Genomic DNA, 12,500 nt, shown 5'->3' with positions numbered 1-12,500 from the left:
TTCGGTTTCATTGTCTCATATTAAAATCGTCACTATACAAATCAGGTATTTGTTCAAATAACTAGTATTACAAACCGTATAAAAACGTTGTGAGAAAAGCGTGACGCCTGACGCTCCCACAAGTCTTACGAAACACTGCGAGGGCAGCAGCGTTCCAAGGCCGAACACGCGTCGGAAAACACTTATCAAACGCGACGTATCAAACGTCCACATCTGAATATCATACGGAGCTCTCCCTTTTACTCAGGAGAGGCGTGGTGGGCGTGTCCTCCTCCCCCGTCATCGACTGCGAGGCTTCTTTCCTGAAGGCTGCTCTTTTCCTTTTGGCCGTCTGTGTCTGGTACTCCAAAGGGGGCGGCAAGCCTCCGCCTTCCACATCCGGGAATGGGTGACTGTGGGGATCACGCCTTTCGTAGCTCTTAGGGGAGAGAGGCAGGAGAGGAGGGTGATGATGATGCGTGTGATGGGGTCCCTCAAGGGCGACTCTTGCCACCGTCGAGGACATCGATAGCTGGTGATCCCGCGGGGAACTGTGCGGGTCGGAGTGAGTAGGATGATGATGGCGAAGGTGAATGTCCTGATGAGTGGCGTAGGTTGAGGACGAAGGAGGGATGTAGGACTCCGCGAATCCTTCCTGCAGCAGTGGCACTGTTACCGACGCCGACGTTGGAGGAGGAGTTGCGTGGACGTCTCCACGTATGTGATGAGGATTTACCTAAGGGACGGAAGGATTTTATTTGAGTCATACTACATGAGATTATTTCTTCATGTTGAAAATTATTCTCATTGATAATTTTCAGACTGAATTTAATCTAAAGCTGAACTGTAATATTTTTGAAATTTATTGCTAATCACGAAATGCTAATTAATCATCTTATAATGAACCTTCAATATTACGATACTGAATCATTGCCTATAAGAATATTACATAAATAGATGCTGATCAGTCAATGACAAGAATCTTGTTTTTATTTTAATTTAGAAATAGCAGCTACGTATTTAAGGCGGAAATAGCAAAGCATTATGGGTTACTTTTAGCTAGAATAGTAATAAACTAATGCGTTCTAGTGTAATTGTTAGAAATGTTTTCGATTCATGCTAGAAGTACCTTATACTGCATTCTATATTTGCAGTAATTCGATATTCTCATTTTTTAAATTCATCCTAGATAAAATCCAATTAACTATTCACGGTTGGACTTTGTATTAATGTGACCAAAAGTCACGTGTCACCAGAGGTATATGTGTGATTCGTTTCGTGCTAAGGTTCCTTGCAGCTCGCAAACGTTACATAGTTTAGCTGAGGATTTTATTTACTAAACATGTATCTTGACAAAGATACAATATCCAAGAAGCCAGTAATCATGGATAGTAAATGATTAAGTTTTAAAAAATGCAAAGCTCAAAGCAGAGTCACTTGATGCCTACCATAGAATGTATGAGAGATGTCGTCGATGATGCAGGATACTGGTAACAGTCAGGAGGAAGGAGGGTTGCCGCTGGAAGCGAAGGATCCGGTTCAGTTCCTCTGAAACCCTCCTGCAGAGGAATCACATCCGGCTCAGCGTCGCTCTCAGATTCCACCTGGAAATTTATGCAGGTCGTAGAAAAGTAATCATGATTATCAGGACACGCCCGAAGGACATTTTACTAAAAGATTAGCGTTCCCGTCGATGACCTGCCACTTTTCCTACTTTCCAGTATCCTTGGCCTTGTTCCCTGGTGTCTGGGAAGGAAAGGGGCATTAGGTTGCCCTTCTCATGGCATATGCATTGAAAAATAAGCAAATTGAGAGGCAGGTTGTAAGATGAAAGGTTTTTATGCATATCTCGTCTATGTATGTATGTATGTATACACACATATATATATAGATATATAATTACGGCTTTGAAAAGACAAAATGTGCCTAGAAACCTTCTTACAACCTACCTCCTCTCAGTGTTTATTTTTCAATTCAATTCAATATATATATATATATATATATATATATATATATATATATATATATATATATATATATATAATTATATATATAGACAGATAGATAGATAGATAGATAGATAGATATATAGATATATAGATAGTCAGTAAATATCTAGTTCTCATCGAAAATGGCAGATTCGATCAATACCTGAAGGTCTCTCTCCGAGCAAGAGGTCGTCTGCTTCGGCGTCATACTGGGCGACTTGCTCCCGGTCTTCGAGAGCTCGGAGCCCGTGAGCGAGGAGCACGAGGGGGGATTCCTGGGCCTTCTGGTGCGAAAGACGATGAGCAGAATGAGGACGATGATGACCAGGATGAGGCCGGCGCCAACACCGAGGGCGGCCGGGATGAGGCTGGGCAGTGAAATGTTCTCAAGGTATTTGTTGCCGAAGCCGAAGGTGGCTCCGTTGCCCGCCGGAGTTTTCCCTCCGTCTCTCACTTCAGCTTCTGATGGACCGTCTGGATTGAGATTGGAGATGGATGAGAATTAAAATAAGATTGAGATTGGATATGGATGAGAATTAAAATAGGATTAAGATTGGAGATGGATGAGAATTAAATCCGGATATAGATTGGAGATGTATGAGAATTAAAATAGGATTGAGATTGGAGATGGATGAGAACTAAATTCGGATTAAGATTGGAGATGGATGAGAATTAAATCCGGATATAGATTGGAGATGGATGAGAATTAAAATAGGATTGAGATTGGAGATGGATGAGAATTAACTCCAGATTGAGATTGGATATGGATGAGAATTAAATCCGGATTGAGATTGGAAATAGATGAGAATTAAAATAGAATTGATATTGCAGATGGATGAGAATTAAAATAGAATTGAGATTGGAGATGGATGAGAACTAAATTCGGATTGAGATTGGAGATGGATGAGAATTAAAACCGGATTGAGATTAGAGATGGATGAGAATTAAAATAGGATTGAAATTAGAGATGGATGAGAATTAAAATGGGATTGAGATCGGAGATGTATGAGAATTAAAATAAGATTGAGATTTGAGATGGATGAGAACTAAATTCGGATTGAGATTGGAGATGGTTGAGAATTAAATCAGGACATAGATTGGAAATGGATGAGAATTAAATCCGGATTGAGATTGGAGATGGATGAGAATTAAAATAGGATTGAGATTGGAGAAGGATGAGAACTAAATCCGGATTTAGATTGGAGATGGATGAGAATTGAACCAAGATTAAGACTGGAGATGGATGAGAATTAAATCCGGATTTAGATTGGAGATGGATGAGAATTAAATCCGAATTGAGATTTGAGATGGATGAGAACTAAATTCGGATTGAGATTGGAGATGGATGAGAACTAAATTCCGGTATAGATTGGATATGGATGAGAAATAAAATACGATTGAGATTGCAGATGGATGAGAACTAAATTCGGACTGAGACTGCAGATGGATGAGAATTAATATAGGATTTCGGATTGAGACTGGATATGGATGAGAATTAAATCCGGATTGAAATTGGAGATGGATGAGAATTAAATCCGGATTGAGATTGGAAATGAATGAGAATTAAAATAGGATTGAGATTGGAGATGGATGAGATATATAATAGGATTGAGATTGGAGATGGATGAGAATTAAAATAGGATTAAAATTGGAGATAGAGGAGAATTAAAATAGGCTTGAGATTGGAGATGAATGAGAATTAAATCCGGATTGAGAGTTGGAGATTGGATGAGAACTAAATTGGATTGAGAGTGAGGCATGGAATTGAGAAATTAAAATCCGGACTTGAGATTGGGAGATGGATTGAAAGAATTAAAATAGAATTGGGATTGGAGATGGATGAGAATTATTAAAATAGGATGAGATTGAAGATGGATGAGATATTGAAATAGGACCCTTGGAGGTCACACATATGGAGAGCACTTCCAAATCCGGACTGTAGATTGGAGATGGATGCGTCTTAAATTTCCCCCCGGAAAACCGATAGATTGGAGACGGAGGAAGACATTAAATGGGCCAGGACTGGAGCAATTGGCGAGTGGATGAAGATTAAAATAGGAATTGGAGATTGAAGATGGAGGAGATTAAAATAGGATTGAGATGGAAGATGGATGAGAATTAATCCGGGATTGAGATTGGGATGGAATTGAAAGAATTTAAAATAGGATTGAAGGCTTGAAAGATGGATGGAGAATTAAAATAGGATTGAAGATTGAAAGATGGATGAGAATAAAATAGGATGAGATGAAGATGGAGCCATGACTTAAAAATAGGATTGAGAGTTGGAAGGATTGGATGAGAAGTTAAAATTAAAGAATTGAGGATTGAGATGATTGGAAGAATTAAATCCGGATTGAGAATTGGAAAGATGGATTCCGGAATTAAATAGGAATTGGATTGGGAAAGATTGGATGAAAGAATTAAAATAAGGATTGAGAATTGAAGATTGAATGAGAATTAATCGGATTGAGATTGGAGAGGGATGAGAATAAAATAGAATGAGATGAAGATGGATGGATGAAATTAAAATAGATTGAGATTACAGATTGGAATGGAATTTAATCCGGATGAGATTGGAGATGGATTGAAGAATTAAAAAATCGGATTGAGATTGGAAGATGGATGAGAATTAAATACGGATTAAGATTGGAGATTGGGAAATGAGAATTAAATCCGGATATAGAATTGGAATGAACTGAAAAGAATTAAACATAGGAATTGAGATTGGATATGGGGATGAGAACTTAAATTTGGATTGAGATTGGATTATGGATGAGAAATTAAATCCGGATTGACAATTGGGCAGTAAAGGGATGAGAAGTAAATTAGGGGATTTCGGATTGAGACTGGATATGGATTTGAGAATTTAAATCTGGATTGAGATTGGCATATGGAATGAGAATTAAATCCGGATTGAGATTTGGAAACTGGCATGAGCATTGAAATTAGGATTTGAGAATTGGAGATGGAGTGAGAATTAAAAATAGAAATTAAGAATTGGTAGATCGGGTGGCGAAGAACTTAAAAATCCTGGCATTAAAGATTGGAGATGGATGAGAATTTGAAATAGGATTGAATTATGGAGATGGGATGAGAATTAAATGCTGGGATTGATATTGGAGATGGATGAGAATTAAAATAGGATTGAAATTAGAGATGGATGAGAATTAAAAATGGGATTGAGATTGGGGATGTAATGAGAATTAAAATGGGATTGAGATTTGAGATGGATGAGAACTAAATTCGGATTTGAGATTGGAGATGGTTGAGAATTAAATCCGGAAATAGATTGGAGATGGATGAGAATTAAAACAGGATTGAGATTTGAGATGGATGAGAACTAAATTCGGATTGAGATTGGAGATGGATGAGAATTAAATCCGGGTATAGATTGGAGATGGATGAGAAATTAAAACAGGAAAATTGATATTTGAGATGGATGAAAACCTAAATTCGGATTGAGATTGCAGATGGATGAGAATTAATATAGGATTCGGATTGAGACTGGATATGGATGAGAATTAAATCCGGATTGAGATGGAGATGGATGAGAATTAATCGGATTAGATTGGAGATGGATGAGAATTAAATCCGATATAGATTGGAGATTGATGAGAATTAAAACAGGATTGAGATTTGAGATGGATCAGAACTAAATTCGGATTTGAGATTGGGAGATGGATGAGAATTAAATCCGGATTGAGATTGGAAATGGATGAGAATTACAATAGGATGATATTGCAGATGGATGAGAATTAAAAATAGAATTGACATTGGAGATGGATGAGAATTAAATCCGGATTGACATTGCAGAGGGATGAAAAGTAAAATAGGATTTCGGATTGAGACTGGATATGGATGAGAATTAATCTGGATTGAGATTGGATATGGATGAGAATTAAATCCGGATTGAAATTGGAAATGGATGAGAATTAAAATAGGATTGATATTGCAGATGGATGAGAGTTAAAATATAATTGAGATTGGAGATGGATGAGAATTAAAACCCGGATTGAGATTGGGAGATGGATGAGAATTGAAATAGGATTGAGACTGGAGATGGATGAGAAATTAAACCGGATTGAGATTGGAGATATATGAAATAAAATGGGGTATTGAGATTGGAGATGTATGAGAATTAAAATAGGAATGAGATTTTGAGATGGATGAGAACTAAATTCGGATTGAGATTGGAGATGGTTGAGAATTAAATCCGGAAATAGATTGGAAATGGATGAGAATTAAATCCGTATTGAGATTGGAGAATGGAGAAGAATTAGAATAGGATTGAGATTGGAGATGGATGAGAATTAAATCCAGATTGAGATTTTTGGAAATGGTTGAGAATTAAATCCGTATTGATTGATTTTGGAAATGGATGAGAATTAAATCCGGATTTAGATTGGAGAAGAATGAGAACTAAATCCGGATTTAGATTGGAGATGGATGAGAAATTAAATCCGGATATAGATTGGAGATGGATGAGAAATAAAACAGGATTGAGATTTGAGATGGATGAGAACTAAATTCGGATGAGATTGGAGATGGATGAGAATTAAATCCGGGTATAGATTGGATATGGATGAGAATTAAAAAATAGTATTGAGATTGGAGATGGATGAAAACTAAATTCGGATTGAGATGGGAGATGGATGAGAATTATATAGGAAATTTCGGATTGAGACTGGTATGGATGAGAATTAAATCCGATTGAGATGGAGATAGATGAAAATTAATTCACGATTAAGATTGGAGATGGATGAGAATTAAATCCGGATATAGATTGGAGATTGATGAGAATTAAAACAGGATTAAGATTTGAGATGGATGAGAACTAAATTCGGATTAGATTGGAGATGGATGAGAATTAAATCCGATTGAGATTGGAAATGGATGAGAATTAAAATAGGATTGATATTGCAGATAGATGAGAATTAAAATAGAATTGTTTGGATTTGGGATGGATGAGAATTAAATCCGGATTGAGATTGCATGGATGAGCATTGAAATAGGATGGAGATTGCAGATAGATGAGAAATAAATTCGGATTGAGATTGGAGATGGATGAGAATTGAAATAGTATTGAGACTGGAGATGGATGAGAATTACATCCGGATTGAGATTGGAGATGGATGAGAATTAAAATAGGATTGAAATTAGAGATAGATGAGAATTAAAATGGGATTGAAATTGGAGATGTAATGAGAATTTAAAATAGGATTGAGATTTGAGATGGATGGAGAACTAAATTTGGATTGAGATTGGAGATGGTTGAGATTAAATCCGGACATAGATTGGAAAATGGATGAGAATTAAATCCGTATTGAGATTGGAGATGAATAAGAATTAGAAATAGGATTAAGATTGGAGATGGATGAGAATTAAATCCGGATTGAGATTGGAGATGGATGGGAATTAAATCCGGATTTAGATTGGAGAAGGATGGAGAACTAAATCCGGATTTAGATTGGAGATGGATGAGAATTAGAATAGGATTGAGATTGGAGATGGATGAGAATTAAATCCGTATTGAAATTGGAGATGGATGGAATTAAATCCGGATTTAGATTGGAGATGGATGAGGAATTAGAATAGGATTGAGATTGGAGATGGATGAGAATTAAATCCGTATGAAATTGGAGATGGATGGGAATTAAATCCGGATTTAGATTGGAGAGGATGAGAACTAAATCCGGATTTAGATTGGAGATGGATGAGAATTGAATCAGGATAAGACTGGAGATGGATGAGAATTGAATCAGATATGACTGGAGATGGATGAGAATTAATACAGGATTGAGATTTGAGATGGATGAGAACTAAATTCGGATTGAGATTGGAGATGGATGAGAATTAAATCCGGGTATAGATTGGATATGGATGAGAATTGAAACAGTATTGAGATTGGAGATGGATGAGAATTAAAATAGGATGAAATTAGAGATGGATGAGAATTAAAATGGGATTGAGATTTGAGATGGATGAGAAGTAAATCCGGATTGAGATTGGAGATGGTTGAGAATTAAATCCGGAAATAGATTGGAGATGGATGAGAATTAAAACAGGATTGAGATTTGAGATGGATGAGAACTAAATTCGGATTGAGATTGGAGATGGATGAGAATTAAATCCGGGTATAGATTGGAGATGGATGAGAATTAAAACAGGATTGAGATTTTGAGATGGATGAAAACTAAATTCGGATTGAGATTGCAGATGGATGAGAATAAATATAGGATTTCGGATTGAGACTGGATATGGATGAGAATTAAATCCGGATTGAGATTGGAGATGAATGAGAATTAAATCCGGATTGAGATTGGAGATGGATGAGAATTAAAATAGGATTGAGATTGGAGATGGATGAGAATTAAAATAGGATTGAGATTGGAGATGGATGAGAATTAAAATAGGATTGAGATTGGAGATGGATGAGAATTAAAATAGGATTGAGATTGGAGATGGATGAGAATTAAAATAGGATTGAGATTAGAGATGGATGAGAACTAAATTGGGATTGAGATTGCAGATGGATGAGAATTAGTATAGGATTTAGGATTGAGACTGGATATGGATGAGAATTAAATCCAGATTGAGATTGGAGATGGATGAGAATTAAAATAGGATTGAGATTGGAGATGGATGAGAATTGAAATAGGATTGAGATTGGAGATGGATGAGAACTAAATTCGGATTGAGATTGGAGATGGATGAGAATTAAAATAGGATTGAAATTGGAGATGGATGAGAATTAAAAGAGGATTGAGATTGGAGATGGATGAGAATTAAAATAGGATTGCAATTGGGAGATGGATGAGAATTAAAATAGGATTGAGATTGGAGATGGATGAGAATTAAAATAGGATTGAAATTGGAGATGGATGAGAATTAAATCCGGATTGAGATTGGAGATGGATGAGAATTAAAATAGGATTGAGATTGAAGATGGATGAGAATTAAATTCGGATTGAGATTGGAGATGGATGAGAATTAAAATAGGATTGAAATTGGAGATGGATGAGAATCAAAACAGGATTGAGATTGGAGATGGATGAGAACTAAATCCGGATTGAGATTGGAGGTGGAAGAGAATTAAAAGATGATTGAAATTGTAGATGGATGAGAATTAAACAGGATTGAGATTTGGGATGGGAGAGAACTAAATTCGGATTGAGATTGGAGATGGATGAGAATTAAATCCGGATTGAGATTGGGGATGGATGAGAATTAAAATAGGATTGAGATTGGAGATGGATGAGAATTAAATCCGGATATAGATTGGAGATGGATGAGAATTAAATCCAAGATTTGAGATTTGAGAATGGAGGAGAACTAAATTGGATTGAAGATTGGAGATGGATGAGAATTAAATCCGGTAATTGAGATTGGGAATGGGAATGAGAATTAAAATAGGATTGAGATTGAACATGGAAATTGAGAATTAAATCCGGATTATAGATGGAGATTGGATGAGAATTAAATCCAGGATTGCAGAATTTGAAGAATGGAAGGAGAACTTAAATTTGGATTGAGATTTGGAGATTGGCATGAGGAATTAAAATTCCAGGATTGGAAGATTTGGAATGGGAGAGAACTAAATTCGGATTGAAGATTGGAAAAGATGATGGAGATTAAGAAAGTTAGGAATTGAGATTGGGAGGATGGATAAGAACTTAAAATTAAAGGATTGAGTTGGAAGATTTGGATGAAGAATTAAAAGGAATTGAGGATTGGAGAATGGATGAGAATTAAATCTGGAAATTTGGCAGATTGGAGATTGGAGGAGAACTAAAATTTGGGATTTGAAAAGATTTTTGGAAGATGGATAAATTATACCGGACTGAGATGGAGATGGGGAATGAAAATTAAAATAAGAATTGAGATTAGAAGATGGATGAGAATTAAAATAGGATCGAGATTGGAGATTTGGATAAGAATTAAAATAGGATTGAAGCCTGGGCGATGGATGAGAAAATTAAATCTTTGATTAAGGATTGGAAGATGGATGAGAATTAAATCCGGATTGAGAATTGGAGATTTTGGAATAAGAATTAAAATAAATAGGAATTGAGATTGAAAAGGTGGATGAGAATTAAATCCGGATTGAGATTGAAGATGGATGAGAACTAAATCCGGATATAAATTGGAGATGGATGAGAATTAAAACGGGATTAAGATTGAACATGGATGAGAATTACAATAGGATTGAGATTGCAGATTGATAAGTATTAAACTAAGGTTGAGATTGGAGATGGATGAGAATTTAAAAATAGGATTTGAGACTGGAGATGGATGAAAATTAAAATAGGATTTGAAGCTTTGGTGATGGATGAGAACTAAAATCCAGATTGTAGATTATGGAAGATTGGATGAGAATTAAAATAGGACTGAGATTTGGTATTGGATGAGAAATTAAAAATTGGATTGAGATTGGTGGATGGGTGAGAATTAAAAATAGGATTGAGATTGGTAAGGGATGAGAATTAAATCCAGATTGAGATTGGGAGATGGAATGAAATTAAATTAAAAATAGGAATGAGATTGGTGATGGATGAGAAATTTAAAAATAGGAATTGATGATTGGTGATGGATGAGAATTAAAAGTCGGATTGAGATTGGAGATGGATGAGAATTAAAATAGGCTTGGCGAGGATTGGAGATGAAATGAGAAATTAAAAAAGGATATAGATTGGAGATGGATGAGAATTAAACAATAGAAATTTAGATTGGAGATGGATGAGAATTCGAAAATCGGGATTGAGGAATTGGAAGATGTATGAAGAATTAAAACAATAGGATTGAGATTGGAGATGGAATTGAGAATTAAAAAAGGATATAGATTGGAGATGGATGAGAATTAAAAGAGTATTGAGATTGGAGATGGATTAGAATTAAAATCGGATTGAGATTGGAGATGGATGAGAATTAAAATAGGATTGAGATTGGTGATGGATGAGAATTAAATCTTGATTGCTATTGGAGATGGATGAGAATTAAAATAAGATTGAGATTGGAGATGGATGAGAATTAAAATAGGATTGAGAATGGAGATGGATGAGAATTAAAATCGGATTGAGATTGGAGATGGATGAGAATTAAAATAGGATTGAGACTGGAGATGGATGAGAACTAAATTCGGACTGAGTTTGGAGATGGACGAGAATTAAATCCGGATATAGATTGGAGATGGATGAGAATGAAAACAGGATTAAGATTGGAGATGGATGAGAATTACCATAGGATTGAGATTGGTGATGGATGAGAATTAAATCCGGACTGAGATTGGAGATGGATGAGAATTAAATCCGGACTGAGATTGGAGATGGATGAGAATTAAATCCGGATTGAGGTTGGAGATGGATGAGAATTAAATCCGGATATAGATTGGAGAATGAAAACAGGATTAAGATTGGAGATGGATGAGAATTACAATAGGATTGAGATTGGTGATGGATAAGAATTAAAATAGGATTGAGATTGGTGATGGATGAGAATTGAATCTTGATTGAGATTGGAGATGGATGAGAATTAAAATAAGATTGAGATTGATGATGGATGAGAATTGAATCTTGATTGAGATTGGAGATGATGAGATAAAAGAGGGAGTGTGATTGAGAATTTTCGGATGAGATTTTTTAAGAGACTTGAGATTGGATAAGATAAAAGAATATTTTGGTATTGAGATTGATGATGGATGAGAATTGAATCATGATTGAGATTGGAGATGGATGAGAATTAAAAGAGGAGTGAGATTGGAGATGGATGAGAATTTTAATAGGACTGAGATTGGAGAGGGATAAGAATTAAATTCTGATTGAAATTGGAGATGGATAAGAATTGAAATAGGATTGAGATTAGTGATGGATGAGAATTAAAATAAGACTGAGTTTGGAGATGGATGAGAATTAAATTCTGATTGAAATTGGAGATGGATAAGAATTGAAATAGGATTGAGATTAGTGATGGATGAGAATTAAAATCGGACTGAGTTTGGAGATGGATGAGAATTAAATTCTGAATGACATTGGAGATGGATAAGAATTAAAATAGGATTGAGATTGGTGATGGATGAGAATTAAAATCGGACTGAGTTTGGAGATGGGTGAGAATTAAATTCTGGTTGAAACTTGAGATGGATGAGAATTAAATCCGGATTGAGATTGGAGATGGATGAGAATTAAATTCTGATTGAAACTGGAGATGGATGAGAATCAAAATAGGACTGAGATTGGAGATGGATGAGAATTGAAATCGGACTGAGTTTGAAGATGGATGAGAATTAAAATCTTATTGAGTTTCAAGATGGATAAGGACTAAATTCTGGTTGAGATTGGAGATCGATGAGAACTAAATTTGATTGAGATTGAATATGGATGAGACTTGAATCCGGATTGAGATTAGAGATGGATGAGAACTAAATACTGGTTGAGATTGGAGATGGATGAGAACTAAATTCGGATTGAGATTGGAGATGGATGAGAATTGAATCCAGATTGATGATTGAGGTGGATGAGAACGAAGTCCGGTTAGTCA

At 35.9% G+C, this 12,500-nt stretch overlaps 1 protein-coding gene across 1 annotated transcript in view; it reads right to left on the bottom strand.

Moving 5' to 3' along the window:
• LOC135219655 (nephrin-like) overlaps positions 1-12,500 on the bottom strand; it is a 185,039-nt gene that overhangs the window by 945 nt on the left and 171,594 nt on the right. Inside the window, exons 14-16 of the mRNA XM_064256599.1 lie at positions 2,131-2,441; positions 1,428-1,583; positions 1-715 (exon numbers count right to left, since the gene is read on the bottom strand). The exon at positions 1-715 is cut by the window's left edge and continues 945 nt beyond it. Coding sequence (XP_064112669.1) covers positions 221-715; positions 1,428-1,583; positions 2,131-2,441 — 962 coding nt within the window. The 3' untranslated portion in view covers positions 1-220. The remainder of the gene's footprint in view (positions 716-1,427; positions 1,584-2,130; positions 2,442-12,500) is intronic.

The sequence above is a fragment of the Macrobrachium nipponense genome, chromosome 1 (assembly GCF_015104395.2).
Source record: "Macrobrachium nipponense isolate FS-2020 chromosome 1, ASM1510439v2, whole genome shotgun sequence".
Lineage (NCBI taxonomy): Eukaryota > Metazoa > Arthropoda > Malacostraca > Decapoda > Palaemonidae > Macrobrachium > Macrobrachium nipponense.
The sequence above is the reverse complement of the archived record's forward strand: the minus strand, read 5'-3'. Positions and strand labels throughout refer to the sequence as shown.